This window comes from Anolis sagrei, chromosome 4 (genome assembly GCF_037176765.1).
Source record: "Anolis sagrei isolate rAnoSag1 chromosome 4, rAnoSag1.mat, whole genome shotgun sequence".
Taxonomy (NCBI): domain Eukaryota; kingdom Metazoa; phylum Chordata; class Lepidosauria; order Squamata; family Dactyloidae; genus Anolis; species Anolis sagrei.
The window spans coordinates 199,330,483-199,353,287 of record NC_090024.1 but is presented as its reverse complement, the minus strand read 5'-3'; the positions used below and the strand labels follow the sequence as shown (position 1 = coordinate 199,353,287).

General features: G+C 38.1%; 1 protein-coding gene across 4 annotated transcripts in view; it reads right to left on the bottom strand.

The window, feature by feature from the left end:
- RAP1A (RAP1A, member of RAS oncogene family) overlaps window positions 1–22,805 on the bottom strand; it is a 119,705-nt gene that overhangs the window by 5,234 nt on the left and 91,666 nt on the right. For all 4 annotated transcript variants that reach the window (XM_060772791.2, XM_067468081.1, XM_067468080.1 and 1 more), the window contains 5 exons: window positions 12,467–12,535; window positions 12,011–12,067; window positions 10,620–10,760; window positions 4,976–5,119; window positions 97–212 (listed from right to left, as the gene is read on the bottom strand). In XM_060772791.2, coding sequence (XP_060628774.1) covers window positions 126–212; window positions 4,976–5,119; window positions 10,620–10,760; window positions 12,011–12,067; window positions 12,467–12,535 — 498 coding nt within the window. In that variant the 3' untranslated portion in view covers window positions 97–125. The remainder of the gene's footprint in view (window positions 1–96; window positions 213–4,975; window positions 5,120–10,619; window positions 10,761–12,010; window positions 12,068–12,466; window positions 12,536–22,805) is intronic.

Genomic DNA, 22,805 nt, shown 5'->3' with positions numbered 1-22,805 from the left:
GCAGGGAAAAATCTTGGTACCAACATGCCACAAGAAGGCTGGATGAGTTTACCAGGGAGTAAGAGAGTTTGTAGAAGGAGACTTATGGTTGCTTACCTGGCTCAGAGCTGCTGCATTCAGTGGGTCTAGAGCAGCAGACATGATTTCTTTTTAGGCTTCTTCTTTTCCACTGGTGTTTTTCTATTTATCTGTCTGACGAGATCATAAAAGATCTGTAAAAGAAAGAGTGGAGTAAGTATGAAGAGCACCGAGAGAAGTGTCAGAGAAAGCTAACCTCCTGTACAATTTTGCATCTTGAAAGCTTTTTTTCCCCACATATCAGGTTAGCAATAAATGGAACAAGAGGCTGGAAGGAGGAAAGCAGAGAGGTGAAATCCTCTTGGAAACTTCTTGACCTTAAGAAGAGGATGAAGCATAGCGGCCTCTTGCTGCAACAAGACTGCAAGACAATTTATTGATGTTTCACACAGCTTTGATATTCTACAAGGACTTCCTCAACTAGAATAACAGAGCTGGAAAAGGCCACAAGGGCCATCCAGTCCAACCACATTCTGCCATGCAGGGATACATAATCAAAGCACTCCTAACAAATGGACATCCAAGTCCCATCTTAAAGTGATTTCATCAGAAAGTATGAAATATTCTGGAAGCAAAAAACAACAGCACTGTTCTGGATGAAAATCACTCCCCAGGGACTAGTTCAAAAACTAGTAGCAGAATTGCTAGTAGTCACAACTCAATACTGCACAACTGTCCATACTGTGCCACCATACTTGTTTGCAAGCCTTTCCCTTTTCTGTTTTTCTTATTCAACACTAAGAAATGTACTTTAAGAAGTATTTTTGTTAAATTACTATTGCAATCTAACATATTAACTACAATTACAATTAACTAGTTACTTCTAAGATCTGTTCTTGCTGCAGAGTTACTCTTTCTGGTCCCTCACAAGTAAAGCTTTTCTAGCTATCAAGAAAAGTCTGACAACTAATTATGACCATCAAGAAGATCAAAGAGTATATGTTGTAAGATGTGGCTTCCTCATGCCTAAATTTCACTGTCCAACTACAAGAGAAAAATTAAAATTGTATTTTATGGTGCCCACTTCAGCTGTGGCCTGGATAGATTAAAAAATTAAGGAGTCTTGTGCAGTGTAACACTAAATCAAGAGCAAGTACCTTCTCTTTGCATGAAGCCAGCTTTATAAAAACACAAATAAAATGCTTAGCTTCATGGAAAACCTCTATTAACTAACTCTTTTCCCCTCCTGCTAAAAAAAAAACCCAGCCTCTGGCCAATTCCAATATGATTCATGAATACAGCAAGCTCTATGGCTACAGTGCTTCCAATCTATGAACTACAAAACCTAGAAACTGGATACTGCCTAGATAATATCTTGGAGGGGCAGGGAGAGGAGCACAGCGAAGCACTTTCTAAAAGCATGATAAAGCCAGCATCTCTTTCACTCCCTACAATAACAGTCTATAACAGCATTTAGGTTTCCCACACTCCCTCTCCACCAGGTTTACAATTACATGATTTTATGCTGTCAGCCCAAGGCAGTACACATCCTTTGTACTCTGATAAGGTCAGTCTAGCTCCTTCCTAGATGCTCAGCAGAGCTTGGAAGTTGAAGACTGCACTGCAGGGAAGTGAGTACAAATTTGGATGGATCCCAGTAGGGATATCTATGCAGAAAGAAGGCATTTAACATCTTTTTTTCTGAAAAAGAGGACTAAAAACACCTGATCCTTTGTAATTCATTATGCATTCAAAGTTATGTTTATGGCAAAAATAAGGGACTCATAACTAAGCCACTGAGGTGTTTACAATTGTTGTGTTAGCCTAACATAGAATTCCTCCATACACAGGAAAAGTTGGAGATGGCTATGGTATTTGTTGCTGTATTTCTCAAGAATTATTTGCTTAAAAAAACCCCCAACAGATTATATTTTGTTGTCCTGGATTACTCTCTACAACAACAGCTATATTTTATTTCTAAGAGAAGATAATAGTTGTTGGTATTGTTGTTTTTGAAAAAAAATCAACAACAAATCAAAGGGAGTTTGCATGGCTCAATACTAACTGTTCCTACTGGGTTCTTTGGCCATTCCTCCTCACGTTGCCGTTCCGTCTCCTCACTGTTATAGTGGTGAACAGAGATTACTTTACTGTTTATACCAGTGGTTTCCAACCTTTGTTTCTCCACATGTTTGGGGCTTCAACTCCCAGAATACCTAGCCAGCTTGTCCAATGGTCAACAATTCTGGGAGCTGAAGTCCAAAACACTTGGAGGACCAACAGTTGGACATCACTAGTTTATACAAAGGATTTCTAGAACACCATTCCTTTAAAAAGATTCGCCCACACCTGGTCTCACAACATCTCAAACAACAAGTTTTAAGGTTAGCAAAGCACCAAAGAAATGATGCAAATAATAATTAGCCAAATTGCCTACAATGTTGCGAGATCTGAATAATTGGCCAAATTACCAAACTGCCTGAGACATCATACAGCTTTCTTTATTTTCACCTTTCTCTGTCATAAGAAGCTAAGCATAATTAATTCATGGGGGTCACCGTAAGGCAAATTGAGATGGTATGAATGGAAGCAGAAATAACACACACTGGCAATTTTAGGCACCATGAGAGGAGCTGTGTTGCAAAAGCTCTAGTTTCTTTGTGTTAGCATAGAAGAGCCCATAGTCACATGAAGCGTGAATCATATTTCTTAATGGAGACAAGATGCACTGTCTTACCCTCTCCAACCATTTAAACACTGAGACCTAGTTGCCACTAGTGTTTCCTCTATCTCACTTTACCAAACTATCTACAACACTAGATTGGAAATTGTGGATCCAGTAGGGGAAGGCTGGTGAGATGATACGAGTGCCCCATGCCTCACTTTTAAGAGGAGCGCCAGCGACAGCTGCCAGCAGCCGTGTGATGAGGTCCTAAGTACCCTAATGCAGGCAACAGCAAGGGGATTCGTCGGGCATTGGAGCAAATCTGTGGGGCAGCAGGTGAATCCATTGCCTCATGCCTCACAGCACCTGCAACATTGCCTTCCCCATTACTATTAGGTCATTATTTCCATTTGACAATTGTAGATATTAAGGCTCATTGTAAATAAATTCCAAATCACCCAGCAAGCCCCCTTTTCCAGAATAAACTGTAGTGCAAGCTCTCAAAGCAATGCATTAATGGCCTTGGAATAGAGATGGTAAGCACACACCCGTCCAGATGTTGAACTGCAACTCTCAGTATCCCTCACCATTGGCCACACTGTTTAGGCTTGCTGGAAGATGCTATCTATCTGGAAAGCTGCATGATTCTCACCCTATCTTAAGACAGATCCAAGTCAATTAAAGCACAGCCTTAGTGAGAAGCAACAGAGCTCCAGCCTGGATCTCAAATTCTAATCTGACAAAATAAAGCACAGATATAAATACAAGCAAGTCTAATGGCCTCAGCACAACAAAGTTTGTTTCCTTCCTCACAGAAATTCCTTTGCAATCCATGAATGTTAAAGGCCGATTTGGGCAGCAAATGTTCCTTTTCTAAGGAACCTGCCGGCCTCTTTTGGTTCAGATATACAAATATCCTAGGTTGACTTTTGTTACTCGAATCCCCATATTTAGATCCTGATTTTGTAAAACACTTGGAAGTTGTTGGTTTCAATTTTTAAAAGACTTTAAATCCCACAATTCCCAATGATAGTCCTAAAATGTTTTTTAAAAGTTCAGATTCTGTTACAATGTCTATTGGACTGGTTCTTTCTTTCATTTAGGTCCAATGAATTTACATAGACAGTACTTAACTTGGTCTTGATAGATTAAAACAAAGTACATGGCACATTTATTTGCTTTATTTCTATACCGCATTTTTCAGCCTGATAAGGCGACTCAATGGCACAATGATTTACACAATTCTCACAAGCAAATTAAACAATGTCATTTACATCTATCTTCAGCTCCACTATAAAATCAGTAGTCAGGCTATGCTATGTGAAGACTTCTCAAGTAAGGAATTTATCTTTCTTCTAAGCCTCACATTTAACACAACAAAAACAGACAGATACGACAAACGAGTACAGAAAGCCTACAATATAGTCAGTTCTTGTGGGTTTTTTCGGGCTATATGGCCATGTTCTAGAGGCATTTCTCCTGACGTTTCGCCTGCAACTATGGCAAGCTTCCTCAGAGGTGAGGTCTGCTGGAGCTGGGAAAAAAGGGGTTTATATATCTGTGGAATGACCAGGGTGAGACAAAAGGCTTTTGTAAGTTGGGCTGGGTGTGGATCTTTCAACTGACCACCTTGATTAGCATACAATGGGCTGACTGTGCCTGGAGCAAGCTCTTCTACAATATAGGTTTGTTCTGGCCATTTTGACTGTTAGCAAATCTCAATTTTGATAAAAAGTGACAATATTTTTTCGAAAAATTATGTTGTAATTCTGAAATTAAAAACAGCAACAATTGTAATGCAAATAGCATCCTTTAGAACAGGACTTCTTAACATTTCCCACTTGCGACCCCTTTTAGCCCGTGAAATTTTTATGTGACCCCAGTTACATAGGTATATAAAACAGGTATTAAAATAAGACATTTACTGATAACAAATCAGCATTTGCAAGGCTTGCTAAATAGGCTGATTTTACTTTTCATGAAGTAAAGCTGAGGCATCTTCTGTAGACTCCACTGCAAACATTGCACAACAGATTCATGCAAACATCTAAAACAGATACTAGATGACATTCAGGAATCTTTTACTATTGTCAATTTTTGGGGGGCCCAGCTCTGAGGTAAGGGGACCATTTGGGGTCAGGGTCCAGAGTTTAAGAAGCAGTGCTTTACGACACATCTACCAACACCAGCTTCTGAAAGGTGCCAATAAAATAGAAGTACATGAATATTTATGAACTCAAAACTACAAATACAATATGCATGCTGCTTCATGAAAGATCACTCAATGGTTACCTCATTAACATTGATTTTAGACTTTGCAGATGACTCTAGAAAGGCACAGTTACACCACTGTCTTGCTAAGTTCTGTCCTTGTTCTTTGCCAACTACACGCTCATCTTCCAGATCACATTTATTGCCAACCAGAATCATAGGAACCTGTGAAGAGACCATGAAAGAATTATGGGTAAATGACATTCAAAACCATGTGCCCAACTTGAAAAAAGAACATAGATTTATTGCCAGAGGCTAACAATAAACATTTTTCATGTTACACCAAAACAATTTATTTTCCACTGATTCCTTTTTAAAAACTGGCTTAATATAACTAGATTGGCACTGTATGGATCAGCACATGCAAGAAGCTAAAATGAAAGAAATGCTAAATTATGAGATGGAAAGCTTCAAAAGAGCATTTATTATTGACTCTGAAACTGCAATACAAAATGCACTGACTGCTCCATTAAATGTCAACTACTTAGATATGTGGGTGGAAATACGTTGATTAAAAACAATAATCAAGATCTACAGTGGACAAAATGCTGATCTTTCCTGGAAAGTAAAACTTCAAGGTACGTTTCATGGCTCAGGGCTGGATTATATATTAGGTGTCTGCAAGAAAGGAAGCAAACAAACAATTTTGCACTTTGTCATTACCATGGCTACATCGCATTGACAATTAAATAGGCTCATGGCAACTATCAGACAAATGGAGAAAGCGTGGTTTGGAAAGTTCATGGCTACACCATTTATTTTCTCAAGCACTTCCCTAATGCTAGTTTCTGCAAACATGAAGAGTTGACATTTCAAATCCTAAAACAGACAGTAACTATCTTTCTATACAGTTTTAAATTTAGACATCAGGATTTACATCACTTCCTAAGAATTATGATGTATGTTTCAGCTTCAATGGCTTGACGTGCATAGGCACTAAATATCTCCTTCTCTATTCTAGAAATGGAACAGCTGAATCATGAAATGCTAGGGATCGAGTACACATCTTTTTGTCAATAGATTATCCCAGGTGTCACCATTTTGAATAGTTTAGTTTGAATTCTCAGAACTAAGATAAAAAAGGATTACCTATAAATAGCAACTTGGTAAAGTTAATTTGGGAGAACTTTAGCTCTCAGAATCCTTAAATCAGAATGCTGACTGGGGATTTTGAAAGTTTTAGTCCAAAAGATCTCCGTTTGTCCAACCCCTTGGAAAATGTTGCACTACATTTACATATTTTGTAACGCTGCAATAAAACCTGTACTGCAAATTTGATTGCTCAACTTTGAAAAATGAATAGGGACAAAGGAAAATGGAACATTTCAAGGGGGGAATGGTAGCATTAAATGTCTGGTTTGGTAAAGAAAGTCTTTATTTCTACCAAGATCCAAAGTTCTTATTTTATGGCTTATGGGGAGATTCTGTATTAATTCAAGAGTTATCTGAGCATGGGGGGGGGGGGATAATTGGTGATTAATTTTTGCAGTAGGTAGTACACTAAGAAAAGCATTCAGAAAATTGAGCTCTGCAAAATGACAAAAATTATTAACTAATCAGATTCAGAGGAAGAACTGATTCGTCTGATTCATCAAATGATGCAAGTGTAATTCGAAGCACTGCTTTTACACCATAGCTGTAGACTAAATACTGAAAAATAGATCAGATTCCAAAAGTTCTGTTAAGAAAATATCCTGTTTAAAGAAACATCACTTTTACTTCAATTTTTAAAAGGGGTACCTAGTTGAACCAATCATATCACCAAAATTACTACAGAAAAGCTAAATAATCTCACAGATGAAGCTAAATTGCAATTAAAAAGCACTCCCTATTTCAGTTCAGCTTTCTGTGTGTGTATCTATCTTTGAGTCCTCTGCTGATTTATGGTGATATCATGCATTTCATAGGGTTTTCTTAGACTAGGACTACTCAGAGCTTTTGCCAGGACCCTCATCTGAAACATAGCCTAGAGACCATCTGGTACCTGTCCATGTACTAACCAGAACTGACTTTGCTTAGCTTCCAAAACTAGATTGTAGTTACTGCCTTTAGGATATTGGGTCTCCAGTTCAGCTATCTTCTCATTTAGTAAGTCAAGGCCCTCATGAAGTAGTTATTAAATACCAGAGGCAAGAACAGGAATGTGGAACTTGGAGCTCCAGACCTTGTTGGATTCTGTATAATTCTGTACAAAGATGTGAAATAATGGGAGTAGTAGCCCACGTTTTGAACTAGACAGAAACACTGTTTCCAAATGTTGGTCTTCTGAAATCACCTGCTATTTGATAATAGAAGAAACAGACCATATCTATTTCAATCTGATGTTGAATAAGCACCCCATGGTTAGGACAATAATTGATCAGAGCAGTGCCTTTCACAGAGCACAGCATCTCTGAAGAGCAACTTGCAATGGATTAAATAGCCCAGTTTTTTTATTATTACATATATTTTCATCATAAATAGATTACACTGATGTATTTAATTAGAAAAAATCGCAACCCTATCATATTGACAAAGACTCAGGACTAATAAAAGAAAACAGCAGCAAATGGCTGGGTGTGACAACATGTAAATGTAGCCACTGAGATCAGCTCAAGTGAGAGAAAGTCTTCTTAAATCATTCCTCTGCAAGAGAAAATTCTTCAGCGATTACTGAATCCATGAGGAGAAAGCCATAGCATTTTCCAATGGAAGAATGACAGAAGGAAGAGGAGTTAAGAAGGCTCTCTTTTCTATGTGGTGGTCTTTTGCTTCCAACTGCAACCTCTGTAACTACATTGTACTAAAACATGGTGCACAAAAACCCAGAGTCTGAAAAACTTAATTTAGGCTACTGTCCTTCATAGCCTCTCTTTCAGTGGAGTCAGATGTTGTGGTCCAAAAAGCTCATTGGAAAACATCGGAGTTCACAGTGTTAGAAACATGATGCTAGAGATGGGCATTTGACCTTCTTGAGCAGGGCTATCCTTAACAGATGCTGTTAACAGCCATTCACAAAATGGCCTACAGCATGAATGATGCCAAGCAACTGATAATGCAAAATAAAGCCTATCAGCTTGGATTACACCGTGATCAGAAGTGATTATGGTACCATGCCTGTTTAACTGCTGTGCGACAGAATGTAAAACCTATTCTATCAGGGCCAGGACCCCTGTTGAGAAGCTCAGATACTATGAAGTGTGGCAACTCAGTCCTGCCAACTGGAAGAATTTTTGCATACAACATAAGGAGATTGTTGTGGGTTGATGTGAAATGCACACAACAAATTTTTGCCCTCTGTCCTCACATTCAGAACTTCCATCAGGACGAGCAACCCAGTATAGCTTTAATTCATGAGGGGAAAAATACCCTACGAGTCATAAAAGAAGCTTTGCATTTTATAAAGGAACTATTTCTAAACATAATGTTGAACAGAATACATAATTGTAAGGGGCTTCAAAAGGGACAGAAAGGAGCCCAAATGGGGCAGCATCCTGACTGTTATGTGAAGACTCACGCCAGTTTAGTCACAGAAACTGAAACTTCAGATAAGCAAGTGGAAAATGTACACATTAAGAGTTCCCTTTGGTTTAAGCATCACACAACCACAGTGTTTAAAATCTGATTACAAGGCTTAAAGTCATCTTTTCTCTTGGTTTTTTGTCATTAAGATCAAGACACAGATAGGACAACATTTTCTGGGATATGAAAATTATTATAATTGTATTAAATACAGCATGGTTTTATGTGGCTATGAAATATGGGATGGATATAAGGATGTGCACTTGATTTAGTAAAGCGAGCCAGAGCGGTTTAGCAGTTTGAGAATTTGATGACTCTGGAGACCCAGGTTCAAATCCCTACTTAGGCATAGAAACCCTACTGGGTGACTTTAGCCTCAGAGGAAGGCAATGTCAAACACCCCTCAAACACCCCTCAGAGAAAACCCCATGACAGGTTCACCATAAATCAGAAACAACTTGAAGGCACTCAATCAGGTCCAAAAGTCCTCAGCAAAAAATACTTAATCTTTTGGGTTCTGTGTACAAAGTCTCATTTTAGGACATGGCACGGATGTAAATGGTCTTATTTTTTAAAAATGGTTAATGCCAATGTGAAATCAGTTTGAATATGTCATTTTGGTAACTGTCTGATAAGGCGGGTGAAAGCTATTAAGACTTTTGCAAATAAAAATGCACTCCAGTAGTTTTAAACACAATGCTCATTGGAAAAGTACAGTGCAAGAGACAGCATATGTGAAATTTGTTCCAAAAGTACTAAATTAAAGAAAATTGAAAAATGAGTTATTGGTAGCAGCACACTGTTGGCTAGGAGCAAAACATTATGCACAAAACAACACTATCCAAATGGATTAAATTGCTTGAGTACAATATTTGGAAAACTGCATTTTAAGAATGCAAATCCTCAGCATGTTTTTTCTTATTCCTGTAAAATATGTTCAGATGGATTTGGTACCTTTTAGAAATAAACTCCACATATGACTTACATTAGGTTCCTTGCAATGTTCCATGTTCTCTATATAAATCTGGCTCTGGTGATTGCATATGTTATAGGACTGTAACACCCATCTTCCCTCCCTTCTGGCCAGGGCAAATGACAACAAGCTCTTAGCTCCTGAAATATGGGGCAGGAGACTCAAAGGCTCAGTGTGACCATGGTAGAAGGTGGAGGGACATGGTTTTTCTTCTTTTTTTCTCAATGCATTTTAATTTTCCCCCATTCACCACAATCGGATGGAAGTTACTAAATCAGGGCAGGGACCAGTGCAGTTTCAAGGGTTTTTCGGGGGACATCTATGAACACATGAAGACACATTTCTAAAATGCATTATTCCAAGTCCTATCAGCAAAAGATTTCCAGTGTCTAGGATTTGCGACCTAAAGTGGTTATACAAGGACCACACAGTAATCCGATTCTTAGCTGCAAGCAATCAAGTATATGAAAAGCTTTTGTTTGTGGAAACATTAATAGGTCAACGCAAACATTTTACTTTTAATGTACTTGAATTTAACAGTGCACCATTAAGTCATAAAGTCAAAGTGCTTTTCTCCACAAACCGTGAATAGGAAACTAGGATGACCAGACCTTCTGAAAAAATGTCTTATAATGTTGAGAATAGCAGGTGACAATTCTATGATTTGTGCACATTAGCAGCTTGACAACATTTAAATGACAAAAACCTTTCAGCAATCCTTAAAACTATTTTGAGAAATCTGAAAGAGCTAGATTATTATTTCAATTTAGACCATGTCTATTAAAGAGCCGCCAAACCTGTCTTTAGCAAGTTATAAGGGAAGCTACTGGGCCTTCAAAATATCTGAGAACATAGTTAGCTATTCTAGTGAGAAGTGCTATTTGGGGGCAGAGGAAATTTAGCTTGAATGTCTGCTTGTAAGCTGCCTCATACTCATAAAAATCTTACTTCTTTTGGAATTTGAACTTCTCTAGAGTTCAGTCTTAGTTCAGAATATGGGCCATTTGTGACTAATTCTCTAGTAATGTCTATGGGAATAAAGGAAGGCTTTCTCAAATATCTTAGCAAGACAATTTTATTATATCATACCAATCATTTTAGAACAGTGTCCTTTCAGTCATTTAGTCACTGAACAAATACAGATAATGACTTCTTTAGTTAGATCACCAAGCTAAAAATCCATTTACTTACATCTTCAGTGTCCTTGACCCGTAAGATCTGTTCCCTCAGGTCCTGTAAGTCATTGAACGTGGACTGTGCTGTAATAGAATATACTAGTGCAAACCCCTGACCATTCTTCATATAGAGATCCCTCATTGCTGTAAATTGCTCCTGTAATTAAAAATAAACACATGCAAACAGATGCTGTTAAATATAATTAGCTGTTTAGTATATACTAAGCAATACTAAAGCAATACTGAGCAATATATACTGAGCAATACAGACTCAGTTTTAGCAGAGACCAAAAAAGGTCATTCACAAATTCTATTCATTGCTCTTGCAAATATTCAGTGAAGCCTATGAATTTAATTTTAAATATCTGCAATACCATATTAAAGAATAAAATGTGTGTATAGAAAGTTATTTTTGTCCCCATAATTGTTTTTATCAGCATATAAGTCCTCCTTATCCTCATCCACCTATCTCCCTCTTCCACATGCCTAACACGAGCTGTGCACATTTGCTCAGACAACTGTGTGTACATCTCCTGTATTGTGGGAAGAAGTGGATACTCACTAGATCCAATTGGTGAAACCAGTTGTAAAATCAGATGTAAGATGCCCTTTTTATCATTAAGAATTTGAGGAAAGCTTTTGAGAATATCAAGAATGTCTTCAGGTTTTAAGATATGAGTATGAAATTTGTGTTTCTGCAGATGGTGCTCAACTACAATTTTGTCTTTGATTCATGGAAGCAGCACCCCCAAACAGCACCTGGAAGTCTGAAGGTTCCCCACCTTTTAAGATGAGATGGGTAATAGTCCTGAATCTAGAGGAGAGCTGTTTTTGGGTTGTGGGGTCTGTGTCGGTGGCTAGAAAGAGGTGGCCTGGGCCACACAGAAAGAAAAATATTCAAAAGATTGTAATCTCCCTTTTATGTGGCAACTGTGTCTAACCATTTTAAGATTTATTCAGTAGTGCATACAAGTTTCTCTTTAACCCATGCTTTAACTGTCAGGTTTAAACCAACAGCATTGGTTGCTAACTTTATGAGGTATTTTAAAGTTTTGATTCAAGTTCTAATGCAAAGTCATAATCAGATTGAAACTCTGTATTTGGACCCCAAATCCAAATAAAATTATGCTGTTCATTTCTAATAAAAACTGTACAATTCAATCAACATTGAAGAGAACACAGAAAGAAATATTATTATTATTATTATTATTATTATTATTATTATTAATTGTTTGTGTGGCACGATTAAAAGAAATGTAAGGGGTATTTCATATAATAATATGCTTCAAATAAAGAGAAACAGGTGGGTCTCCTATACGTTTACAGTTTAAAAATGATTTCTGATGACTTTAGGGCCCTTCAATTCAACAATTAAGAATTTCAGATTTCCAGACAGATCTCACTTACCGTCCCTGCTGTATCGAGGATTTCAAGCATACATTGTTGACAATCTACTTCCACTTGCTGAAAGAGAAGGAAAAAAATATATAAAAAGACTTGATGCCTCCTCATGTCATTGTTTACTGAGTGGTCACAAGTACCTACAAATCCACTTAGTAAAATAACAAATGGTGGGGAAGAGGCAAAATTAGCCTAGCTTTTATTTCCTCTCTGTCTCTCAGGGTAGTTATGGAATTAAAATGAGGAGCCACATATAATATCCTCAGTTTACAGAAGGAAGAGTTGTAAACAAATATAACTATATTAAACTGTAGTAAATAATGACACATCATTGGGAATATGATTCTTATTATGGAAATGGTGTCAGTCATGTATTGCATGTGGATGTCCATAAACCTGAAAAGCCCATTTCTAAGTTCTTGAGTTGGGAGTGGGTGAAGAAAACATCACCCCATACTTTACCTTTCTGTATGAGTCTTCTATTGTGGGGTCATATTTTTCGACAAAAATTCCCTGAACAAACTGTACAGTCTGAAAAGAAAAACAAAGAAACACAGTCAGCCAATTGCTTACAACTGATGTTATTTAACAGGCTAATTACATAAAACATCTGCAAGACACAAAGCCTTTGTGTAGGTCCCTTAAATCCATTTGCAAGTCATGCTAGTGACACTTAAGATGAAGGTTTAAGATCAAGGCCTTCAACAGTATCATTTCAATTTCAGATGGAAAACATATAAATGTGTCTTCAGTTAAGAATGAAACAAAAAAAGTACATTTGATGAGCCCATAGAATCATAGAATCATAGAATCAAAGAGTTGGAAGAGACCTCATGGGCCATCCAGTCCAACCCCCTGCCAAGAAGCAGGAATATTGCATTCAAATCACCCCTGACAAATGGCCATCCAGCCTCTGCTTAAAAGCTTCCAAAGAAGGAGCCTCCACCACACTCCGGGGCAGAGAGTTCCACTGCTGAACGGCTCTCACAGTCAGGAAGTTCTTCCTAATGTTCAGATGGAATCTCCTCTCTTGTAGTTTGAAGCCATTGTTCCGCGTCCTAGTCTCCAAGGAAGCAGAAAACAAGCTTGCTCCCTCCTCCCTGTGGCTTCCTCTCACATATTTATACATGGCTATCATATCTCCTCTCAGCCTTCTCTTCTTCAGGCTAAACATGCCCAGTTCCCTAAGCCGCTCCTCATAGGGCTTGTTCTCCAGACCCTTGATCATTTTAGTCGCCCTCCTCTGGACACATTCCAGCTTGTCAATATCTCTCTTGAATTGTGGTGCCCAGAATTGGACACAGTATTCCAGATGTGGTCTAACCAAAGCAGAATAGAGGGGTAGCATTACTTCCTTAGATCTAGACACTATGCTCCTATTGATGCAGGCCAAAATCCCATTGGCTTTTTTTGCTGCCACATCACATTGTTGGCTCATGTTTAACTTGTTGTCCACGAGGACTCCAAGATCTTTTTCACACGTACTGCTCTCGAGCCAGGCGTCCCCCATTCTGTATCTTTGCATTTCATTTTTTTCTGCCAAAGTGGAGTATCTTGCATTTGTCACTATTGAACTTCATTTTGTTAGTTTTGGCCCATCTCTCTAATCTGTCAAGATCGTTTTGAATTCTGCTCCTGTCCTCTGGACTATTGGCTATCCCTCCCAATTTGGTGTCGTCTGCAAACTTGATGATCATGCCTTCTAGCCCTTCATCTAAGTCATTAATAAAGATGTTGAACAGGACCGGGCCCAGGACGGAACCCTGCGGCACTCCGCTCGTCACTTCTTTCCAAGATGAAGAGGAAGCATTAGTGAGCACTCTCTGTGTTCGTCCACTTAACCAATTACAGATCCACCTCACCGTAGTTTTGCCTAGCCCACATTGGACTAGTTTCCTTGCCAGAAGGTCATGGGGGACCTTGTCGAAGGCCTTACTGAAATCCAGGTACGCTACATCCACGGCATTCCCCGCATCTACCCAGCTTGTAGCTCTATCGAAGAAAGAGATCAGATTAGTCTGGCATGACTTATTTTTGATAAATCCATGTTGACTATTAGCGATGACTGCATTTGTTTCTAAGTGTTTGCAGACCGCTTCCTTAACAATCTTTTCCAGAATCTTGCCCGGTATCGACGTGAGGCTGACCGGACAGTAGTTGTTTGGGTCGTCCTTTTTTCCCTTCTTGAAGATTGGGACCACATTGGCCCTCCTCCAATCTGCTGGAACTTCTCCCGTTCTCCAAGAACTCTCAAAGATGGTTGCCAATGGTTCCGAAATGACTTCCGCTAGTTCCTTCAGTACTCTTGGGTGTAGTTGATCTGGCCCTGGGGACTTGAACTCATTAAGAGCGGCCAGGTATTCCTGGACGACTTCTTTCCCAATTTGGGGTTGGATGTCCTCCAATCCCTCATCCACTCCATCTTGCTGAGGTTGAAGACTCTCTTTTTGTGAGAAGACCGAGGCAAAGAAGGCATTAAGTAGTTCTGCCTTTTCCTTGTCCCCTGTCAGCATTGCCCCATCTTCTCCTCGAAGAGGTCCTATCGCCTCCTTGTTTTTCCTTTTTCTACTGACATAAGAATAGAAGCCCTTTTTATTGTTTTTAATGTCCCTGGCAAGTCTGAGCTCGTTTTTTGCTTTAGCTTTGCGGACCTTTTCCCTACAGGTGTTGGCTATTTGTTTGAATTCTTCTTTGGTGATTTCTCCCTTTTTCCACTTCTTGTGCATGTCTCTTTTGTGTCTTAGCACAGTTAGAAGTTCTTTGGACATCCATTCTGGCTTCTTTGCACTTGTCCTATTTTTCCTCTTTGTTGGCACGGTTTGCAATTGCGCCTTGAGTATTTCACTCTTGAGAAATTCCCATCCATCCGTAGCTCCCTTGTCTTTTAGTATCTGTGTCCATGGAATGCTGCTCAGCGTTTCCTTCATTTTTTGGAAATCAGCTCTCCTAAAGTCCAAAATGCGGGTTTGACTTGTCTTAGTTTCGGCCTTCCTTTGTACCTCAAATTGCAGGAGCACATGGTCACTTGCCCCTAAGGATCCTACCACTTCGACCGTATCGATCAGGTCCTCCGCATTTGTTAGGATGAGATCAAGAGTAGCCAATCCCCTTGTTGCCTCTTCTACCTTCTGGACCATGAAATTGTCTGCAAGGGAAGCGAGGAATTTGTTGGACCTTGTACTCTTGGCCGAGTTTGTTTTCCAGCAAATATCGGGATAGTTGAAATCGCCCATGACTACTACATCTCTTTTCTGTGCCTGTTTGGTCAACTGTTGGCAGAAGACTTCATCAAGATCTTCCTCCTGGGTTGGGGGTCTGTAGTAGACGCCTACAACGACATCTTTTTGAGTCCCAGTTCCTTTGATTCTTATCCAGATGATTTCAAGCTGGTTTCCCAGATTGCTGTCTTGAATTTCTTCTGCAGCATAAGAGTTTTTGACATATAAGGCTACTCCGCCTCCTCTCCCCTTTGTTCGGTTTCTGTGAAAGAGGTTATACCCCTCGATATCTACATTCCAGCGATAGGAGTCATCCCACCAGGTTTCAGTGATGGCTATGATATCATATTTGTGGTGTAGTGCTAGAAGTTGGAGTTCGTCTTGTTTATTTCCCATGCTCTGTGCATTAGTGTAAAGACATGTGAGCCCCTGGGATCTTCCCTTGAGCTGTTTAATTGGGATTATTGTGCTTTTGGTACTTGGTCCTTGTTGTGTTTGTGCAGCTAACTAACCCAACTAACAGATAAATGGTTTAAGACTTTTTGCATAGTTTTATGCAGTATATGGCAATGCTAAATGGAAAACAAAGCTAATTTGAATGTTGAAGTGGTCACTTTTTTATGCATGGGTGACCATCACAATTCATCGTGTAATTCAAATCACTGCATGAATGCAAAGCAAAACAAAACAAACAAACAAACAAACAAACAAGGGCAAAACATATGAACAAAAAAGGGGTTTGTTTTAAAAGCCTGCCCATGAAAGTACAGATAAAAAGGTTATTTAAAATGGGGCCACTGAACAGGTTCAAACTACAAATTATGCCAACAATGAAACATGTTAAAGCCATGATTGTTTTAGTTACCCAAGAGTAAGTATGCATATTCTAGATCCAGACCAGGAACAGGCCATATTGATCCAGGAGCTTGTGTGTGTGCGTGTTTATTTTTAAAGTGTAACTCACTAGGGATTTAATTCCTCACTATGTTTCTACTCAAAGCAAGCAACAAGTAATTTTAGAAATTTTCTTTAGCAATTTTTGGGCAGAGTAAATTCTGAACTGGGAAGATTCTCATCAACCTGGAATTTTTCTAATCAGTGTTTCTTAAACCATGGTTAACAATTTTCCAAATATTTTTCCATTCCTATTATATAATACCCGTATGGATTTAAAAAAACAACTTCCACACCCACTGGACTTACTTCCTACAGAGCAAGATACAAAGTCTGAAACTGTGGTCAGGATCCTATTCAAATTCTGCTGAGTGGAAAACTCTACTACCATATTTATACTCGTTTACACATTTAACACAGCAAAAAGTTGGATCCTGATGTTCTTGTAGCAAAGAGGAAGAAACATCATAGTTTTCATTCCCCATGCAACAGGAGGAAGAGAAAGGGAGAGATATATGAAAGGCTTATGGGTCTAGTTGGCTACCTTATGAAAACTAGAGTGCTCTTGTTGAGAAACAAAACTTAATAATTCACAATCTAAAATAAAATATCAGTCCTGTCTGGACTTGTTGCCTGCCAAAACCTTATTCCAAGTGGGGGAAGGCTATCAGATGTAATGCAGAGTCAAAGATCCTTGGAAAGATTTTATGAAGTTTTTGAGGTGTTGCATGAAGCACGACATTTTTCAAATCTTCACTCAACTGCTAGTCTTACCAAAAGCTCAGTCACAGTGACTTTTGTACACATATATTTTTTTGGCATTACGTTACCGCCTTGTCAAATATGTTTTATTGTTCTGGAAGCTGCACAAGGAAACTGGCATTAAAGAAGCTCTATAGTTAGTTGGTGTGGCTGGCTAGCACCTGATCTATTTGAATCAGCTAATGATCTCTGTATCCTCTATCTTAACTGAATTACTAGGAGATTCCTGCATGTGATCTGGCAAACAATAGAAATTCTGAATAATCCAAGTGCTTTCCTGACCTTCAGAGCCACCACCCTATTCAAACAATCCACACGGGTAACTAGGGTTAGCTAATATCCTCCTATCCTTAAGTGTCCTCACATTCAGATACAATATTAGCTTATGATATCACTTGGTTACCTCTCGTGATCCCTTTTGTTCAAGTCAAATCCTTCAGTATGACCCTTGGAACTGTGCCATCGCTAAATAAAGCAGCCAGAAATCCCAGAAAGATTTCTGTTCATTTTGGAAGCCATGCTTATTTAATCTTTTAACTCTACTTTGGACACATGCAAAGCAGTTAACTCTCTCTCTTAAAATATATTTTGCTGGATTAAAAAAAATATGATTAAAGCAAATAAATTCGAAAAGGAAGTAGAAATACATAGGATATGCATAAGGACTACATATTAATACAATGATGTAATTTGGCAATACAGTAGGGTCTCATTTATCCAACATAAACGGGCCAGCAGAACGTTAGATAAATGAAAATACAGGTTAATAAAGAGGGATTAAGTAAAAGCCTATTAAATGTCAAATTATGTTATGGTTTTACAAATTAAGCACCAAAACATCATGTTTTACAACAAATCGAGAGAAAAAGCAGTTAATTACACAGTAATGTTATGTACTAATTACTGTATTTATGAATTTACAAATTTAGCACCAAACATCACAATGTATTGAAACAGCTTTGAATCCTGGCAGGAGGCAGACTGAGTTGGATAATACAGAATGTTGGATGAGTGACGTTGGATAAGCAAGACTCTATTGTATTTTCAAAAACATATTTTCATAAATGTATTTAAAAGACACATTAGTGTGCAGCTAAAGCAATAAGATCTTTTGACAACTGAAAGATAGTTGGTGAATGTTTCAGTAAAAGTAAGCAGAATCCAACAACAGTGACCCTCAATAAAATTCTGCACAACAGGAATGGAATTGGAAATATTATGTGCATCTATCTTAATTGAATTACTTAACTGAAATCAAATGCCAATTATAACATATCCAACCCAAAATGAACAACCATGGAACCTACTTAGAACATATGCCACAAGGAAGTATGAAATTATCCAATTCTCTTGACAGAATAGTCCGCACAAGCTCTCAAGAAAAATCTTCTCCTGTTCCTTTAAAAAAGAAGATGAACGGGCAGGTATAAACCATTTCTCCTTTAAATATATCACAGTATTTTCAGTAATAGCTCATGCAAACAGCTTTGCACTACCAGCTCTTAGAAATCATAGGAACTCTTTAAACAACAGCCCCATTTTGTTCAGGGTCAATGCTGGGATTTTTCTCATCATGACAAGAAACACAAGCACAATCACTCCTAATAAGTGGTGTCAGATTTTGAAAGGCAAGCTATCTGCAAAAGGCATCATTGTATTTGGGGGAAAACTGAATGCTCCAATGATTTCCTAACAAGGATGAAAATATTCTAGCTTTCATGTTCAAGAATTTCTTCCTGCAACCGAAGGGGGGGGAGGGGGGAGAAGGGATGAAAAATGTCCCCACTTGAAATTCATTATTTCACCCTAGCACTACCTACACTGTCTCTTAGAAAAAAGATCAAGGCATCTGCTGACAAGTCACAACAGTGAGTACTCAATATAATCACACACAGTACACCGAACTTGCAAAGAAGCGTAAGAGTATTGATATAGGCCATCAAATGAACATACAGTATGGAGGTAAGCGAGCTATAACTGAAGCATAGTCATTTATTGCTACAGAAACATTGTAAGTTTATTCTTTGTTAATACAAGAAAATCTCATTTGACCACACAATCATTGTACACAGTTTAAAACCTACAGAATGTTGGCCATGTTTAAGACACAGGGAGCAGTTACTGAAAGTATCAATGCTGAGAGAGCCCTCCTTTCATGCTTGCAAATTAAGTATAAATAAATTAAATCCAGGTACTTTATTGGCTTGGAACATTCTGTATTTCACGTATCCTTTGAGACAGGACAAGTAATTTATCAGTTGTAACAGGCTTTCAGAGACCAGTGAAAAGCAAATTACAAAAAAAAAATCTATTCCTGGTTTGAAAGTGTTATTTCCTGTTTAATTGTGCGGTGCTTACTTTTATAGAAACTTCATTTTTGTGGCTGCCACAAAACATGTTGAATTGGTCGAGACTCTAGGAGATATTCATTGAAAAACTATAACAAAATGTGCTGCAAGATGTCCCGCAAAAACAAAGTTTTTGCAATTAAATACACTTTTTCCATGTTTTATGATATAACCAATTAGGATATGACTTTATAATCCTCTTTTGAGCTCCTCCCTCAGAAACATATTCTCCCACTCCTATCTCATCTAGGGTTTTATCAACTGTGCATTTGGCCCGCCCATTGTGTTCTATTTCTTTATCTTGTAACTTTGTAACTGTTTATTTTATTTTGCTATTTTATGTATCTTATTTTGATGCTATTTTTGCTTTGTTGTATTTTATTTTGCTGTATTGTAATTCTGGGCTTGGCCTCATGTTGGCTGCCCGAAGTCCCCTTTGGGGAGATGGTGGCGGGGTATAAACAAAGATTATTATTATTATTATAATCCAGGAATAAAAATAGTGTTACACTGTATAATCCTTTAAGCATTAACATCCCATAATATGAACACCGGTAGGCAAACAACCAAGTAATTATTATTTATATATTGCCATAAATATGTACTGTATTTTACAGAGCATAAAAAGAAGTTACCTCCCTCCCTGAGGATTTAATAATCTAAAATCTGACAGTGTCCCCATTAGAAGGTGACTATTTATGGTGGCATATAAATAATGGTGATCAGAAATCACACTTTTCTGGTTATCTACTGGAATCCTTTGCTTTTCAACAAGTTGTATTTGGATGTTTCAATAGATCTAAATTACAGCTAAATTCTACACTTTCAACCCCTAATCCAGTGGTTCTCAACCTGTGGGTCCACAGAGGTTTTGGCCTTCAACTTCCAGAAATCCTAACGGCTGGGATTTCTGGGAGTTGTAGGCCAAAACACCTGGGGACCCACAGGTTGCGAACCACTGCCCTAGTCTGTTTTGTTTTTGTTTGTTTTTTTACTACTTTTGATGCTTTTTTTGGCATACTAGGGGTTTTCTTCTCTTAGTCGACTTGGCAGGATTTAATGTTTATTCTTGCAATTGCCAGCTAAAAAATAAACCGGGCTTCGCTTTTCAACCAATTTTATTTTTGACAATAGTCCAGGCCTTAATCCATCAGATAAGTGGGGGCTTCCTGTACTTCTTCCTCTCTATATGAATGAACCAACTTCTCCTGTGCAGAAAGCAGAAGGCTACAGACAATGGCATTCTAACTTATCAGGAAAAATTTTGCAGAAATTAGTGAGAAAACATTTCAGGTGTCCAGAATACTTTGGTTTTGACCTCAAAATGGTTGTGCTTGAATGAAGAAATTTCAAAGGGAAGCACACACAAACAAAATACTATATTAGAACTTGAAGAAACACAATTCTATCACCTCGGCTTGAATCATGATAAAGATTTCATAGGCACAACTGTTGACAACACTTAGTATTGCTAAAGTGTTTGCTTTATTGACAATTTTTGATGGTATGCATGGTCACTGCTTATTCTGTACACTTTTAACAGAACTGCTAGCCTACTTTTCAGTTTTATGTACCTCATAGTTTACATTTTCCCTCTAAACCCATATTATATTCTACCAAAAGAATATAATATTTAATACATATGATGAAGTGAACTCTAGTCCATGAAAGCCCGGGTCATAATAAAATACATTATTACTTACAGAGTGCTATAAACTCTAACCCTTTCTTGCTTACTTTATTTTATTTTTGTGTAAGACATTATCATGGTTATTTCTCTAAAAAGTACAGAATTTTAAAGTTTAAAATAGCAAAATGCAAAAATACTTAAAGAAGATCTCAAAAGACAGCATACGGTTAACAAGCTTGATGTCACAGTAGAATGGCCTATTGCTGGACAAAAATTAAGGAAATTTGGCATTAAAAGTTAACAATACAACCAGTAGCAGCAAAAATACACAGAGATGAAACTGAGTGCAGTCACAAAACTGAGATTCTATACTCAGAAAAAGCTCTTCTGTAAGATATCTGCAGGCATAGTTTTGTCACGAATGGATACCTGGCACTGAGGCCAAAATCCATGTGTTCATTTCAACAAAAGCAGACTAATTTTATTAATGAAACTTACATGGATTTGTTCCTTATATTTCTGATCGATTTAACTACTCTATTCTAGTTAAGAATTACACTTGGTTTAATACAATTAACTTTTGCCCCATCTTTGCTAAACAATTTTATAGTAAGATATAAAACAGCCTGATGTCTTGATATATATAAGTAGGACAATGCCTTTGCTTAGTACGTAAGCATGGCCCCCCTTGAACAGAACTTTATTCTAATCTGACCTATTCTAACCGAGTACCTAAGGACTAGACCACAAGTTTCAATACTCACTTAGCATGTCTATATACTTAGAGGCTATAAGAACTGTTGTCCAAAGCACTTGGAAGGCACCCTGCTGGGGAAAGCTGTTTTACTCTGTTTGAAGTAGTCATGGAATTCCTTTCCTTCTAACTTTCTTTAAGCACTGCCACTTTTTCAAATATTGGATTTTAAAAGAATATAGCTTCTTTGTCAGAACAATACACTACTGCAACATGTCTTAAACCATAGGTAAGTCTAGGTGCTACAGGTGGAACTAAGTGCTGAAGTCCACCCAATTGCCTGCCCTGACCTTACCGCCGGATGTATTTTTAACTGGACTGACACCACCAGCACATGAAAAAAATGTGATTAGAAAGCAGGATTGTCAGGTTGATGGGAAAGAAAGAGAAGGAAAAGAGAGCCATAAAGGCTGTCCAAGTGGACTACATGGCTGGTCAAGTGAGGGGGAAGGAAGAGAAAGAACAGCGAGATGAAAGGTGGAAAGAACAGACGGAGTAAGGGGAGCATGAAAGAGAAATATCCAGACCTCCTGGTACAGCATCTTGTCCTGTTTCAGTTCAATGTCTGCGATTGGACATTGCACCAGGAACTAAAGATCCTACAGTGATGGAGAGAAGGTGGATGGCCCCCTCAGCTTGGCTAAAAAAATCTTTTGAAGCCAATTAGAGAAATTATAATGTTCAAGACTCAATCCCAGATCATGATTGTTCATCTAAAACAAATACCTAGAGCAACTGCATACAGAATCACTTTATGCATGCCAAGTTTATCAATCCAGAAGTTAAAATGATCTGAAAACCTTGCAAAATGCAGGTTGCTAAGAATTCCTTTTAAAACCTTGTCATAGGGACAGCATATAAAACAGAAGACTTTGTGAACCCATACATCATATACTATCAACAATTCTCTGGCTTTACATTTCTATCAAAAGGGGAGTAAGAACAGTCCAGAAACCTAAAGCTGTGAATGCCTCTGTGGGAAAATGAAATGTGTAATTGTACAACATTCTTACACATTACTTTTTTTAAAAGAGTACCACTGAGAAAATAACACACTGGTAATAAAAGTCACGCTTGACAGAATTTGTGCCTTATTTAACTGGTTGTTATTTTGCTAGCTATGTTAACCTCCATTGCCCTGAGGATATTTGGAGAAAATTTAAACAGTCATACCAATTTCATATTTCTGAATACT